Genomic DNA, 17452 nt, shown 5'->3' with positions numbered 1-17452 from the left:
AGCCTTTTCGACCACGTCCCGCAATATGCATCTCCAATACCTTGGACCAAATAGGGTAATTGGATCCATTCAACTTCACAGTGGTTGGCACTGCAGATGCATCGTTCTGAATAACAACGGGACTCAATACCTGATTGTTAAGTGGTTTACGGGAACCACCCTCCAACTTCAAGATTGAATCACCTTCAGCCATCTCGACTTACACACGGAAAGGGCACCAACAATTTTATGATATAACTCACGGCAGCAACCAAACAGGTGCTGCAATAACTCACGGCAGCAACCAACCAAACAGGTGCTGCAATAACTCACGGCAGCAAAGATGCTGCGATACGTGCAGCGGTAGTTTCTAGGGTTACAAGGCTCTGATACCAAAAAGAAGGTTATGGGAATATGTTATTTTATTATTTGATACTTCTTCAGACCTAAATACATATACAGTCCGTAGCCCACAAGGAAACAAATAAAAACAGGATATATACAAAACCCTTCCTTCCTAATAAAGGACTCCTAGTATTTACCCTATTTACATTCCCTTTTTTTCTGTCTAAAATGTGACTCACGTCTACACTTTGGACTTCTGAGAGCCTAATCACTCTACAGAGGGGACCTTGGTTGTGGGGTACCACGTGAACAAGAAGACCTTCATCCTTTTTCTTTACTGCAGGTTATCTCTTAGCATCTTAATCCCTGAATTAGATAACAACTTTGACGGCAGCAGCCTACACCAAACAATTTCATTGTCTTTTCCTCATCTATTCCAGTGAGAGCCAACTTCGGCTTTATCTTGGTATGGTTGGAATGATTTGAACGTCCTTTCTTCTGCACAGTTGGTGATTTAGAGAAGAACATGCCGTCGTCAACGTTTAGAATCGAACAAGATGCAGTGGGGACTGCCGCTCCTTGTTACTACAGTAAGGACTGGTGATGACATCGTCATTTGGCTGCTGCTTCGTTGTCCTACATGAGATGCAGTCTTCAAAACCTTCGTGGTCTACAGAATTTCTACGTAGTGTTTAGCGTACAAATGTCGTGCTGTAGAGATGTTAATTTCCTAGCACCTTCACGTCCACGTATAGACTTGTTGTACCGGAAATTCCTTGACTTGCAGATTTCAACTTTCCCCGTAAAGATCACTTTCTGGCACCTCCATGTCTACATGGAGACATGATGTGTCGAGAAAATGCTTGACGAGTGGTGTCTGCGTGCAGACATGCTGTGCCAAGAAAGTTCTTGAGGAGAAGACTTTGACCATCCTTCTATGCGAACTGGTTATGTTCTTTAAAAAATAAAAAAGGGCAGAATTGATGTGCTTTTCTTGTGGTAGGAACCATTTTTGTTCTTGATTGCCGAACTGCTACAATCATCGGAAAGCTGACCTTGTTGGTCTAATTTCGAAGAGCATTGTGATAGCGAAAAAAGGTTTGTTAGTGGGATAATCCAATTAGAATTCTCATGGGCTAGGTTTTGTAAATCCCTGTAAACTTTAGATTACTTGTACTTTAAGTCAATTGACTTGTATATATTTGTATATTTGTGAGATCAGTTAAATCAATACAATATAATTTTACATGGTATCACTCATTTAGATTTCCCTTTCTTGGTAAAACCCTAGCCCCTTTTTTCTCCAAATTAACTCCTAGCCGTCCCCCCTCTTCTCTTCTTGCCATGCCCTAGCTTCTCCTATAACTACTCAGGCTTCGTCATCCTCCACCCATGTGGGACCCTCTCTCTGGTCCCAACATTGCCCGCTTCTCAAACTCATTGATTCCAATTACTTACTTTGGCTTAGTCAGACGAAACCGTTTCTTATGGTCATAATTTATTTGGTTATGTAGATGGCTCTATTCCGGCCCCTGCCGCCACTCTTCCTGCTGTTGACAATTTTCTAAAGCTATTTGGGAATGTCTTCATGTGCACTTTTCACAGCAATCTCTCACCAATGCCACCAATCTCCTGTTTTAACTTTTGGCACTTATGAAAAACTCTCGTACCATCTAAGACTACCTTTAACAGGCTAAGTTTTACGCTGACTCTCTTGCTGCTATTAATCAACCTGTCTCTAATACTGATTTGGTGAGCTATGTGCTTAAAGGTCTTGGTTCTAATTATTCTATGTTTGTCACACTTGTAATTAATTCTCCACCCTTCCCGGAGTTCTCCAACCTACGTTCTCATCTCTTGACTCTTGAGAACCATACTCGGCCTACTACCGCTGCCAATTTTCTGCAGCAGCCCATGGGACAAACTTCTCTGCAGCAACCTGTGGGGCAGCCTCAAATTGCATTTCCAATGAGCCATATTGAAGCGGGCATTTTGTGGGCCATGCAAAGCCCACCCAAATGTCCGAGCAATTTAAGTCCGACCTTGCGCCAACAAGCGTTCTTTCTTTTTGGGTGTTGGCACGTGTAAAACATGCGCATCCTGAGTGAGAGAGCCGAGAACTTCTGATATCTTTCGGCAAAATGATATGTACGTAATTCATGTGCACATCCCAAAAATACTTACTCAATTTGGTTTTGCTTGAAACCCCTAATAGGCTTCCATCTTTTAAGATAAAAAAAACGCTAGATACCAAATACCAAATTCCATGCCAGATGTCTAATTAACCAACCCACATGGCATGAAGATTTGCAATTGGACTCTGGCAACAGACACCTCGCTGGCACTGAGAGACTTTTGAGATGCCAAAATCTATTGCTTTTGACATTGATGTGGGCAATTTCAAGCGCATTGCAGATGTTATTAATACGTCGTTATTATAAAGATAATATAATTTTTTTTTAATTTTTAGCTGAAAGAACCACATATTAAAAAAGAAAACTCTCTGATACAATCGTTCTCAACATAATCAAACTGAATAGCATCTAAAGCTAAACGAGGAACATGATGCTCCCACAAATGACAATCAGTTATTAGATGACCCTGACGAGCAAAGATATCAGTAACAAAGTTTGTCTCGCTAAAGATATGGTTCCAATATAATTTATATTCTCAATTGATGTTTAAGAATGTATAAAACTCATTAAATTTAATGAATGTTGAACGAAAATATAAACATTAACTTGCAAATTTTCTTCACGAATTCTCTATCTTATACCTTCACTTGAACAAAACACACAGATTAACATTTATATTTTTATTCAACATTCATTAAACCTAAGAAATTATCAAAGGCAAACTAATTCTAGGGGACCCTTAAGAGAAAATCCCCTTAACAATCTCCTGAAAAATTACTCTACTTAACCAAGGTCTTAGATGCGATTCTTGTTAAAAGCGATTGTGAACTACATTATTGCTACCCCATTGTGAAGTTAAGACCACCCACCTTTCCTTTAGTGTAGATAATATGATTTGTTTAAAAAACAAAAAAACAATCGTTGTTGTACATGACATACCAGCTGACGTATACAATTGAGTGAGACAAACTTTTCTCCTTCTGTCAATAGTGGGAAGAGTCAAAATCTTCACATAGTCCACTTCTATATATTTGAACTTTCATGCATCACAAACAACGCCACCGCCACCGCCACCGCAGCCCTAAGACATCACTTCATCCATCTTCATTTGTAAAGCCCAATAATCATGGGTAGAGAAAATCGTGATTTCCACATCTGTTTATTTCCTTTCATGGCTCATGGCCACATGATACCGATCTCCGACATGGCCAAGCTCTTTGCATCCCAAGGAGTAAAAACCACCATAGTCACCACTCCTCTAAATGCCCCAATAATCTCCAAAGCCACCCAATCAAGTAAAACCTGCTCCGGCGGCGTAGAAGTCAAAATCAAAACCATCAAGTTCCCTTCTGTAGAAGCCGGGCTGCCAGAAGGGTGCGAGCATGTCGACTCTCTCCCCTCACCAGAATTCAGGACCAATTTTTACAAAGCAACAAGCCTTCTCCAAGAACCTCTAGAGCATCTTCTGCTCCAAGAAAACCCTAGTTGCCTTGTGGCAGACGTTCTTTTTCATTGGGCAACTGATGCTGCTGCAAAGTTTGATATTCCAAGGCTAATTTTTCATGGCTTTAGTTTCTTCGCCATGGCTGCCTCAGATATTGTGACAAAGTATGAGCCGTTCAAGAACACTTCGTCGGATTCGGACCCTTTCATGATTCCGGATTTTCCTGGTGAGATTACGATGACACGAGCCCAAGTTCCTGATCATGTCAAGGAACATATCGAAAACGACTTGACCCGGATGGTCAAACTGGCCAAGGAAGCTGAGAAAACGAGCTATGGAATTGTTGTGAACAGTTTCTATGAGCTCGAATCGGTTTATGCAGATTATTACAGAAACGTGCTTGGGATGAAAGCTTGGCATATTGGCCCTGTTTCTCTATGCAATAGAAACAATGAAGAAAAAGCACTTAGAGGAAAAGCAGCTTCCATCAGCGAGCACGATTTCTTGAAGTGGCTTGAGTCAAAAGAACCTAATTCGGTTGTTTATGTATGTTTTGGAAGCGTGGCTAAATTCAATGCCTCTCAGCTTAAGGAGATTGCAATGGGGCTTGAGGCTTCTGGGCAGGACTTCATTTGGGTTGTGAGGGCCGGACAAGATTATGATATGGAGAAAGAGGAGTGGCTGCCAGAAGGGTTTGAGGATCGGATGGAAGGGAGAGGACTAATCATAAGAGGGTGGGCCCCGCAGGTTCTGATTCTTGATCATGGGGCAGTTGGCGGGTTTGTGACTCACTGTGGGTGGAACTCGACGTTGGAAGGGATCGCTTCCGGGTTGCCGATGGTGACGTGGCCGGTGGCTGCCGAGCAGTTTTACAACGAGAAGCTGGTGACCCAAGTGCTGAAAATTGGTGTTGGAGTTGGTGCTCAGAAATGGGTTAGGGTTGTGGGGGATAGCGTGAAGAAGGAAGCTGTTGAGAAAGCTGTCAGGAGGATTATGGTGGGTGTGGAAGCACAGGAAATGAGAAGCAGAGCTAGGGAACTTGCGGAGCAGGCAAAGAGGGCTATTGAGAAAGGAGGATCGTCACACTCTGATTTGAATGCTTTAATCGAAGAGTTGAGTTCCCACTAGTTAGAGTTGGAGCACACATTCAGATGGACTTCACTTTCTGAATATTTCAGATTGATAATGTTTTGTACAAAATCTAAGTAAGAATAGTTACTCATAATTCATAAACGAATGATTAATGTTGAGGATAGTGACTGAAAGTTTAGTTGTTTTTCTTTTGACCCAGATTAGACTTTCACGATGCATTTTATTTATCTTTAAGGGTCATATATTTGCCCAGCCAAAGAAAATAATTCTAAGGGTCCTATACTCTTTTCTTTAACTCTCCTTTATTGACCTGTGAGTGTCACACACAGCTAGATATAATGAAATATGGATCTGATTACATAACAAAATCTTCTTTATAATATAATTTACAGGTAGTTCAACATAAAATCCTAAACATGGCATTGGTTGGGTTGCAGAAGGGAGAACTTTAGATTATAAACTAGCAATTGGGCTCGCGCGATGCCGTGGGTTTTATAACTATGTTAAACATGTAGAATATATTAAAATCTATTTACATCCATCCATATCAAACTATATTTACATCGTTATGTTCAATAAGGAACAAAAGATAGGTGTCTGTAGAATACATTACATAGCAAAAAACTTGGAGATTAAGATGTTCATATAGTACACATAAAAGTATCTTTGTTTCACATGTCCCAACTTTTCACATTGTTCCTCAGGACTTCACTCTTCTTTCTTCTTCTTTGCCAAAGAGATGTTCTTCTTTTACCATTTGATTTATTCAGCTATTCCTTGTCCTTTAAAATATTGTGTGAATATAATTGAAACCTCAGACAACAGATAGATAATTAGGACAGAAAGAAACACATGCATGAATAAAACAAGTTTTCAACCACACCTAATATATAATTAAGCTAAGCAATGAAAACAAAATAAACAAAATATAAATTAAAGAAGAAAATTGGGGGAGCTAGTTTGAACATACACCAACCCACATTCTTACACTCTTCTTCCAGTTTTCTCGAGATCTTTACAGACATCAATGAGAACTGTTTGTGCAATGAAAACAGAATTTCTATAATACTAATTGCTTCCATCCAAGACAACCCAATGAGGCAGCATTAACTTACATGCTTGATCCTCAAGTGGAGCATTGTTAAAAAATTCATGCACTCGAGCATCTTTTGAGTTTGATTACTACCACTTAAGCATTCTAAAAATTGGCCCTAAACTCTAAACCCCAAACCCCAAGCTCTATTTAGACTCATGATCAGCAAATAGGATATGGTTTGGCAGTTCTATTGCCATTGTTCTAATATTCACATCCTTTACAATTGAACTCCTAACTGCCCTTTTATTAACATAATTAGTTACAATAAGCAAAAGTGAGTCACAAATAGTATTCAGCAAGAAAAAAAAACATAGGCATTTCCAAACAGAAGATTAAATATTACACACTAGTGAGTCACATGCGTATTCGAAGGGGAGAAGGGAAAAGGCTAATGTCCTCCGGCGGCGAATTAGGGGACGCATACGCACGGTTCAAAGCCAATGCATAGGATGGTATGTTTTGACCATTCAAGTCCCTAAACACACAAAATAGGATGAAAAAAAAAATTAAACTAAATAATGGTCAGAAACACAAATATTAGACCTTCACCAAAGTTTTTTTTCCCTTAATATTCTTCAGTTCTTCTACACAACTGTACCTCCCTGATTATCTGGATTTATTCGGAAGCCTTGAGAGTTGTGACGCAATTGATCATGTGACCTAAGATAAAAGGAGAAGGTCAAGAGCTCGGGAATTGCCCTTCAACCTCAAAATGCATTTCTAGCGCCCAAATTAGAGAGGGCAAGTCGTGGACCATGCAAAGCCTGCCCAAATGCCCGAGCAATTTAGGTCCGGCCTTGCGCCAGCATACTTTCTCATGAGCAAGTGGGCTGACAACTTCTGATATCTTTTGGTAAAATCACATGTATGGAAGTGTGCACATCACAAAAATCATATATACTAAAACTCGTAGGGATTGGGTACTGTGGATGACCAGTGGGCTGACGTTTTTGCCCCTCAGTTTCTCCTCGCTTCCCGCTTTGTTGCCTGCTTCGTACAGTGGAAAGACGGTTTTGCCCATTCTTTCCACGCGTCCATCATCGTTGATATCTCGGCTTCGAGTTCAAGTGTATTCTAGCCGTGTTCTTCTGCGATTGTTTGTTCTTCTTAAATATTGTGGTCTTTGCATTGAAAAATATTGGGGGAAAGTTCCTGCTTTTCGTGTTTTAAGGGAACTTATTTGTGTTCTCTAATTTGATGAGGGTTTTGCATCTTTTTAAACCTGGAGTTGTGGGTGTTTTGCACAGCCTCATAAAATTGGTCTCTATTTCTAGAGTTGCGATCGGGAGGCAAATATTTCGCAGTTTTTGCGTTCGTCTTTGTCTGATAATTCGCGAATCTTAGCCGGATCTGTTTCCTGTTTTCTTCTCCGTTTAAGCGCCGGTTGTCTTTAGATCGTTGGGAAATAAATTTTATACAACTGAGGTGTGATTCATAACTACTGTCTTTCAGTTTTTATTTTGTAATTTTGTTAGTTTGGATGAAACTGTAATAATTTTGTTTTGGGTTAATTGTGGTCTTCACGAGTAGTGCTCTGTTTGGTGTCGTTTTGAACATCACAAGAGCCGCCTCCCTCCCCGCCGCTTCCAACGTCTCCTCTCCTTCTGAGGCCGACTGTGGATGTTTGTCTTTCTTCTCTCCTCTCTTTTTATTTATTTATTTATTTTTTATAATTTTTTTTGGAAATTAAGATTGCCTGATTACTTCTTTTTCTTTTTTTTCCCTATTTGTTTGTTGTTTTTTTAGTATTTGCCACTTCTGTTGGTGCCCCTATATGTCGTTATTATTATGTTAATGCTGCTTTGATATTTGTTTGTTATTTTTTTAGTGCATGAGATCGATCTTTGTTTTATTATTATTTTTTTCAAATGGTGTTTCATCTTTCTTGCTACATCAATTTGAAGAATTGGCTAAGAAAAAAAAAATTAGAATGAGTTGGAAACTGAGTAGAAAAATATTAGAGAGAGAAACAGAGAATGTGATTTGATAATTGGTAATATGATCAATCCTTGGGGGCATATATATTATATCAAGTTAGATTAGAATTTTTTGATTAAATTTGATTAAAATTTGATCATATAAAATAAAACAATTTATACATATTGGAAATATGCATTAAAAAGTTTAAGTCTCACATTACATGGATAAGAATGACTTTTTTAGATGTTTAAATGTTTTTTACTGAAGAGTGTTTTGTGTTTCTATTGCCGATAACCAAATGTTGTAACGTATACCTTAATATATTTTCTTGCTGGTAAGCAAAGAGGTTTTTCGTCAAAAATATTAGTTGCTGTTTTCGAGTTGCTCCATTTCTTTCAAAGTTTATTTCCTTAAGGGAATTAATGTGTATGAAGCAACAAGTTATTATGGTTCTGATGTTTCTAAAATTTATGATTACAGGTTTCATTTGGCTGTTTGTTTTGCATGCTTCATTTTTGCAAAGTAAAGGACATATGCAACACCTTCCACGATTTTAGAACACTTGAAGGTGAGACCTAAGAAATAAAATAGCGGTATGAAAATTTGTGATGGCATATTAATTCCCTTTTTTGTGAACTGATTTTAAAGCATATTTACCCATTTATTTTTTCATATTTTGTATACATTTGATTTATGATAGTATGATAGATTACGCATATACTTAACGTGTTTGCATAAATTTAATGCCTTAAGCTTACATCTTAACAAATACCTATGAAATCTGTAGTATTATCTAATTGAATTGGTTAGTTTTGATTTGCATTTTGTTAATTTATATATTTGTAATAGTCGACTGTGTTGAAATTTTAGTGTATCACTTTCTGTCAACACTCTGCTTCTTTTTCTTATTATATTTTCTATGTTTAAATAGCATGAACATACTAAAAATCTGTTAATTACAAACTATCCATTACAAGTTTGTACTGCCTGTTTTCTTCTTTTACATCCAGTAGTTTTAAGACCCGCAGCAACGCGTGGGCACTATTGCTAGTAATTACTAAATTTGCTTTTGCTTTAAAACCCTAAAAGAAAAAACAAAAAAGGCCAAATACCAAATTCCATCCCAAATGTCTGATTATTAGCCCAAGTTTCCACATGGCATGAAGATTGGCAATTGGGCTCTAGCAACAAACTAGTAACGGTGCCCGCGCGTTGTTGCGGGTTTTAAAACTGTATAAAACATGCGAAAAGTTTTAAATAGATACGATATGCAATACTATTTTAGATATATGTTGAAATTTGTTTACAATCATATGGACCGGCGGTTCTATTGCCATTGTTCTAGTATTTACATCTTTTACAAATTTCAAATCCTAAGTGTCCTTAACTGAAAAAAAAAGATAAAAAGTGGTTCTATTGCCATTGTTCTAATATTCGTATCTTTTACAAATTTGAAGTCCTAAGAGTTCTTAAGTAAAAGAAAAGATAAAAGTTTCTTTCTCACCGAAATCTATCAATTTGAATCAAATCTTCCTAAAAAGTATAGATTGTAGCATACCTTGTAATTTTTGCAAGCTGGACACCTGCAATATTAATAGTGACATAATTTATTCCTAACCCATCAGAAAAACCAAAATTGAACAAACCTTCCTCCCCGCTCCTCTGACCAAATAAAAGAAGTAACGTTTCTCTTTTGGAACCTCTAATCACATGAAACAGAACCATACAAAACAGAAATTTAAAAAAAAAAAAATGAAACATATTAACTCTTGACAAAAACTTATTACCCAAGAACGTAAAGTCACTGAAAACACAAATTACCAATGAAGAAATGAGGAAACAAATCAGCAACCTAACTTATATAGCATTAGGATGAACCATGCTAATTTGTTGATAACTGATTTGTCTCCCTACATTTTTCAAACTTGCAACCACATATAGTATTATAACATAATGATCAAACAAAACAAATTAATTCTTAAGCACACATTAATTCTTGAGCATGGAAAGGCTTTGGTTTGTTGCAAAATAATGGAAAATAAAATAAGAAACCCGTTGGAAAAGTTGGCAATAAATTGGTTAAAAAACAATTTAAAATACTTTTTGTACGACTTGGTGATTCTAAACACTATTTGTTTCCAGATGAAATTAAATATCGGAAAGAAACATGCCCCAAATCAGCTGAAGAACTCATAATAGAATTTCTACCTTACATTTATCATAACCTTTTCCATCACAAAATATTCAAAATTTCAACAGAACATGGATTGTATAATGCTGGTTAAAGAATAGGTTGGAGTATACCTCGTAGTTTGTGCAAGCTAGAATCACATTGTTATAACGCAACGAAAAAATTAGGGTCAAACCTTTTATATAACAACATTTTAATTAACAAAAATTAAGCCTAAAAAGAAACACGGGACGATCTATTATAAATTGCCACTTACATCAGAAAAAAATGTTAATTTATTCAAAATCAATCATGGAAATATATATATATATATATATACACACGAAAAGAAGAAAATAGATAATAAGCACGAATAATTTTTTTGAGATTATTAATCCATATTGCAAATCACAGGTCACAAATTGAAACCAAATGATATCATCCAAGAATCCCTTTTGTATTCTGTCCTTATATTGATTGCCAACAAAATTGTCCCTTTTTTTTTTTTTTTTTTTTCTTTCTCAACCCTGTGCAGTTCAAAAGTACAACCACCAAACCCTGTAATGAACCAAGATATTGCTCATAGCAAATTCCAAAAATTTAATTAGATTTAACCAATACAGTCCTAAACCCATTTAATCTGAAAAATATAAAGAGAATCCTGTACATTACAAAATCAAATCAAATCATATAATCTCAAACATTTTATTCATACCTTTTTTATTTTGTCTTTATACCGATCACCAAGTTTTTAGTCAGTCTGTGAAGGTGAATTTTATCAAAAACCTGCAATCATGAAAAGAAAAAAAAAATTAATATCATAAAGATAGAAAGAAAATTGCAGCCTTGAATATTTATAACACAAAGAGAATGATCACACAGAGATAAGATTGATCAACAAAGATACATTTGTCTACCGAAGTCCAATAAAATACATCCAGAAAAGCTGTTCAGTTTTTACACTTCTTAATCAACAGACTTTAAAAAAATAATTGAAATGAACTAAACGAAAAAGAATAACAAAAGTTCATGTAAAAATAAAAGGATTTAAACATATTAGACCATGCACTGGCTAACCTTTTGACTAAATCATCAACACTTTGAATACACATAAATGAATGTGCACGTAGAGGTGTAAAGTAGAGGATCCCATAATTATCCCAATGTTATTTTGTCTATACCTTTGATGGAAATCCAAAGAGAAAAAAGGCAGGACATGATTTCGGCATGTGTGCAACTTTCTACAACCCTAGAGGTTCCACTTGTTTTGCAAAAACAAAATCAGTGCTCGGAATCCAGAAAAGTAAAATGATAACCGTTATTGCTTCACCTACTAAAATTTTTAAAACCTCATTTAGTCACTAATACAAAAGATGGTGTTTCCCGAAGATGGAACTGCGAAAATCATTGATGCTAATGATCTCCGCTACACTAACTCTATTCCTATTAAATAAGCATTTCCTACAAATTAAAAATCCAAATTTCAGGCTGGCCTTAGCTGGAACTTCCCACTAAACCCTACTAACAAACGAATTTGTCCCTCAGTTTCTTCGATGCTTGCAGAGCTGTTTCCTATTTTCTACAGTAAATAGTCAGTTTTGCCCATATTGGCCGCGCGTCCGTGATCGTTCATCTATACGCTTCAACTGGGTTTTATCGCTTTACCATTTACTAAAACGCATTATTTTGTTTGTCATGTATGATGGCCTGCCAAATATTGAATAGAAAAATGCACAATAGAGAGTCAAAACTCAAGGTTGAAAATCCATCTTCAAAGTACTATCAAATGACAGCATTTACCCAATAAATAAGACATACATAACAACAACATTGTCATAATCGATTTTTTTTTATTTAAAGCAATAATTATCAACACGATTATTAAAAATTTATAAATTGTAAACTTAACACTACTTAGAAAGCTGGCTAACCTTTTTTTTTTTTTTTTTTTTTTTTCAATTTCTGCAAAAGCACATTGTAGCTTATATAAATTGCTTTCATAATGAACTGCAATGGAAAATGCAATCACAAATGAGATACACAAAGCAGAAATAGTACTATAATGATCTTTCCTTTTTTTTTTGTTGAAAGCACTGCATAACTGGAAAAAGAAATGCAAACTTAAATTAAACTATGAAGAACCAAATGATCTAACACATTTAAGTTCTTCTTAAACTATAACAATATAGTATATCTGCCACAAATAGTCTTTAAAGAGAACTATTAAAATCTCTTGACCCCGATAAGCATCTTTTACCTTCCAAAAATTCTATGGATAAATGACTTCTTTATACAACCTTGCTATTCCAAATAACTAATCTCATACTTTGTAACCAAATTATTACATGCTTCTAATGTTGCATATCAGATAAATTAGGGTTAATTAAGAAATAGTGAGGAAAGTGATGAGAAGCTCTGTCGCCCCAGTCTTACCCGCATCAACATATTTGATGCTTCCTGGTGATTGACTCTCTTTCTGATTCCTCATTTTCTTTTCTTTTTTTTCTATATCAATTTTTTTTTTAAATATTTTTTGGTGCAATAAGTCTGGAAGAGGCAAATTGGGGGTGGTGTGATGATGATTATAAATTGAATCATCCTGAATAATCATATTCTGATGACTAATTATTAATCAAAAATTCATGCACTACCATCTGAGCTCTCCCTAAATCCTCCACCTTCAAATTCCACCCTAAATGATTCTTTTTCTTAATCTATTAATTCATGTTTTTTAAATAATTCTAGTGTACTTTTGCCCATTGGTATCTGATGTCCAGACTAAAAAATGTGGCTGGGCATTTCGTAAGAACTTGGACTTTGGTAGTCCAGATTAGATTAGCTTTTGACTTTGCCAGTTTATTGCATGCCTTTTACCTATAATTCATGTCCTAATTTATCTGTTTAGGTTTTAGTCTTTGCCTTTGGGAAAACGCAAAATCTCTACCTTAAACGATCATGTGCAACCACACTCCTTACACCCCTTGTCTCTTTCCCCAACCTCAAATTTTCTAGGCAACCAAGCAGAAGACAATATTTCACTCCTTTTTTCTAGTCAGTAGGCAATAAAACTCAGCGTTTCACTCTCTTCCGTTTCCCTTTGATTCACGGCAACCAAACACAAATTAGGAATTGAAATTAGAAAGAAATTCAAACCTGCCTTGTAAATTAGGGCTTGAGCGATGTTCTTGACGTGCGACGTGGATCTTCCGGTGGCGAGGACCATGAAATCCGCCCACTTGCAGTGCTAAGTTGTGGAGAAGCCATTCACCCTGAGAAAATAAAAAAACCAATCCGATGGGTTCTAATGGGTCTTAAAGACAACAAATCTAAAAATTTGCCCAAAAAAAAGAAATCTAACAACAAAAACATAAATTATATAGCTTACCCAGAAAAGGTTCGAATGGGACAAAAGCAAAGATTTGCGAGAGAGAAGACGAATTGAAGCAGAGATCGACGGCGAAAGAGAGAAGGCAAAAGGGAATTAAGGGGCGAGATTGATCGCACTTGTTGGAATCGAAGGCGAGATTTAGTAATCCCGAGAACAGCAGAAGAGAGATCTGCGAGAAAGATGTGAGTAAGCAACGGAAAGCAAAATAAAAATCGAGAACACACAGTCCAAAGAGAGGATTCATCGATGACAAACGCGTGGAAGCAATGGGCAAAAGCGGCATTTCGCTGCCCCAAAAACCAAAGAGAATAACAACTGGAGGAAAAAGCCAGGGGCAAAATCGTTCGTCCACTGGTCATCTACAGTACTCACTTCACTGAGTTTTAGTATATAGAGATATATGGAGTGGAATTCTCTCCGTTCTTATTTTTATCCCCTTTTTTCCGAGTATTTATCAATAATAACTAAAATTTAACACTCAATTTTATAAATGTCACATTTTATAAAAACTTTCAAATATAGCAAAAAATTCATGTGAATAGACCTAAATACCCCCCAAAAAAAATCCAAAAACCCATATATGCAGAAAAGAAAAACACTTGAAAAGATCTCCTCTATATCGTTGTTAAAAGTGCGAGACAGCGAGGGGAGTTGGTAAATGTTGTGGAACAGTTCTGAGTGTTGTTCAATAGTCAACTAATTGAGTACAAACTTGAAAATTTGACTCTCATGTTTGAAACTCAAACACTACCGTTGAAACAATATCGTCTCAGTAGAATATGCTTTACAATCTTCTTAGCAAACATGATATTAGTAGAGGTTTCTAACTCATTGAATTCAAATGCCAATCTAATTGTGCTTACGAATTTCCCTAAAATTTGTTGGATAACAGTTTAAAACAACAACAGTTTTCACAGGAGGATCTTTCCAATTTAATTCTTGCTTCTCTTCGCCGCAAATATAATTAATCTATAATCCCTATTAAGCAAGTTCTAAATTATAACAGACCTCACAAACCAATCAAAACTAAACAATGGGGTGAGTGTGCGAAATGCTGCTCTCAACAATTGGGTGATGGTTTTGCCACTTATGTGGATTTGGTTTTAATTTTGAGGGTATTTATATCTATTTAAGTGGATTTTCTATTATATTTGAATTTTTTATATAAAAAACTGACATTTATGAAATTGGATGTTAAATTTTGGCTATTATTTATAAAATACTCTTTTTTCCCCTCATGTCATAGTTTTCTTTTCGTCTCTCTCTATTAAAAAAAATTAATACTGGATGGTGGCGTGACTTAATCATAACTGTTTAAATAGAAGGAAAAGAAATATAAGAGAGATTAAGAGGGAAAAGAATCTTTGTCCCATCTCATTGGCACCGAGAGACCGAAAATTGCCCTTCAACCTCAAATTACATTTCTAGCAGACCAGATTACAGGGGGCAATTTACCCGAGCAATTTAAGTTCGGCCTTACGCCAGCAGATGTTTTTTTGGTGTGTGTAAAACATGCACATTCTAAGCGAGTGGATCGACAACTTTTGATATCTTTGACAAAATGACATGTACGTAATTGCGCACATCACAAAAAAATACTTACTCAATTTGCTTTTGCTTGATAACCCTAATAGGCTTCTTAAAAGAACGCCAAATACCAAATACCAAGTACCAAATTCCAAGCCAAATGTCTAATTAACCTAAGTTTCCACATGGCATGAAGATTAGCAATTGGACCCTGGCAACAGACACCTTGCTAGCACTGAGAGACTTTTGAGATGCCAAAATCTATTGCTTTTGACATTGACATGTAGAGATTTTTCAGTATGACCGGTACATAGGGTTATATACCACGTGTCATTATACAAATGGTAAAACAAGTGTCATTATATAAATGATGATATATGTGTGTTAAAAAGTTAATAACTTAAAAAATAAAATTTCTCATCACTTATATAAAAGCACGTGTTGGACCACCCGTGTTCCAATCACAATGAAAATTTTCTCATTGACGTGGGCAATTTCAAGCGCATTGTAGATGCTATTAATACGTCGTTATCATAAAGACAATATAATTTATATTCTCAATTGATGTTTATGAACGTATAAAACTCATTAAGTTTAATGAATGTTGAACGATAATATAAACGTTAACTTACGAATTTTATTCAAGTGATTATTATTTTTTTTTTTAACAAACAACATTATTTACTGTAAAGTGGAGGGAGTGGTATAAGCCTTACAATGAAATACCAATAATATGGTTCAAATTCATCTTTAGCGAGAATCGAACCTAAAACCTTTCACTTATAAATGAAGAGGAATACCACTAAACTATAGTACTAAGTGATTATAAAAGATGGAGAAATCACGAAGAAAAGTTATGTCTCGTAATCTCAATAAAAATTGTAGAATTAAAAGGAAAAAATTTTCTTCATGAATTCTCTATTTTATATCTTCACTTGAACAAAATAAACAAATTAACGTTTAATTTTTATTCAACATTCATTAAACCTAATAAATTTTCACAAGAGAGAACTTTAGGTTATAAATTTTTGTCTCTTTCTTTGTAAGGGTGTTTCTAAGGTGCGGACTTTGCGTCCGAACCTTGTGCATGGACAGGAATCCAACTGCCATAATTTGCTGAGCTCATGGTAGAACTGAGGTGTTGGTATTTTTGTTTTGCAGTTGCGTTTAGGATGTGGTACTAGACTGCCTACGTATCTTGGACAGAATATGTCACGCCCCAATCTTGACATACGTCCAGAATTAACACATGACGTCACCAAATATCCGTATCCAACATACACCGCCTCAGGAATATGGGCAAAGCACAACTCAATAATCAAATCGCATAGAAATTTTTCGTATGCCTTATGGCTACATCTAACCTCCCCGTTAGATTGCCTACGTACCCTAAGCAGGGATCAAACCATTCGTAGTTCATCATGCACAATAATTGGCATATATCACAGTCTGATTACGTCGAAAGGCATAACATTTCTCAATCAATCAATACAACTTGACAAGCATGAAATTACTCGACTCAGGGTTACATAACAACCCATCGGAAAATCATGATTTCCCCTCCATCTATATATAAATCATTATGTCGCAACATGATACTGCAATTCACAACATATATCATTTCAAAGAACCAACGAAGCACAATACCATTCTCTAGCCACATTTATCAACAAGTCTAATCATAACAATAATAATGATATCCAACATAATAATCCCACATGACGATTAACATTTCCACTTCATCCATCACATAATTCATCACGTTTCCCACATAAAATCGCATTTCATAGTGTGTAACATAGTTAAGAATTAACAAAGTACACATTATTCTCTAGAAATATTAATCAACTAAAATACTCATGATAACCACACTCATATCCAACGTCATTCCATAATCACATCAATCAATAATGTCAACCATCACATCATCAATAACACATACAACATGTCAAAACGCAAGGCTAGAGCAACACAATTTGGTTGAAGACTACATCTTTAGAAAAGGGGATTTTGGACCACCCAACGGACCGAAGCACCAAAGGGGATTCCGAACCATCACTCAACGAAATCCAAGCAAAACTCAGTTCCAGACCACCCAACCGAATTGAACGGAAGTCCAAGAAGCATAACAACGGCTCGAAGGAACAAGACATGATTCAAGTTACCCAATTCACGAAAACTCAACGAAACGAAGCAATATCGAACACAAATCCACATCACAATGGGTTATCGGTCAATTACTAGACCTCACATCTCCCAAGCAATTCAATATGCATTTCAATCATATGTCACAACCATTTCCAATACACAAGTCAAATCACATTTCACTTCATCATACCAATCACTATGCTTCCAT

General features: G+C 36.0%; 1 protein-coding gene, 2 long non-coding RNA genes and 1 other non-coding gene across 4 annotated transcripts; 3 read left to right on the top strand and 1 right to left on the bottom strand.

The window, feature by feature from the left end:
• Positions 1–3224: 3224 nt before the first annotated feature.
• Positions 3225–5179, top strand: LOC125474030 (scopoletin glucosyltransferase-like). Its single transcript, XM_048577453.1, has one exon. It carries the CDS (start codon positions 3586–3588, stop codon positions 5029–5031), a length of 1446 nt encoding a protein of 481 aa, XP_048433410.1. The 5' UTR covers positions 3225–3585; the 3' UTR covers positions 5032–5179.
• Positions 5180–7528: 2349 nt separating this feature from the next.
• On the top strand, positions 7529–9835 carry LOC125474029. The gene is made up of 2 exons (XR_007255783.1): positions 7529–7713; positions 8492–9835. It is a non-coding gene; the product is annotated as an uncharacterized LOC125474029 (long non-coding RNA).
• LOC125474028 lies at positions 9274–13992 on the bottom strand. Its single transcript, XR_007255782.1, has 4 exons — positions 13567–13992; positions 13335–13450; positions 10897–10967; positions 9274–10377 (listed from the first exon to the last, which is right to left on the bottom strand). It is a non-coding gene; the product is annotated as an uncharacterized LOC125474028 (long non-coding RNA).
• LOC125474042 lies at positions 12580–12664 on the top strand. The gene has a single exon (XR_007255793.1). It is a non-coding gene; the product is annotated as a small nucleolar RNA U31b (small nucleolar RNA).
• Positions 13993–17452: the final 3460 nt, after the last annotated feature.

The sequence above is a fragment of a genome, unplaced genomic scaffold (genome assembly GCF_019419815.1).
Source record: "Pyrus x bretschneideri cultivar Hongxiangsu unplaced genomic scaffold, Pyrus_bretschneideri_v1 Contig115, whole genome shotgun sequence".
In the NCBI taxonomy this organism is placed as follows: domain Eukaryota; kingdom Viridiplantae; phylum Streptophyta; class Magnoliopsida; order Rosales; family Rosaceae; genus Pyrus; species Pyrus x bretschneideri.
The sequence above is the reverse complement of the archived record's forward strand: the minus strand, read 5'-3'. Positions and strand labels throughout refer to the sequence as shown.

Bases quoted from the DNA above. Each gene is read 5' to 3' on its own strand.
- LOC125474030 (XM_048577453.1), top strand. From the start codon at position 3,586: ATGGGTAGAGAAAATCGTGATTTCCACATCTGTTTATTTCCTTTCATG.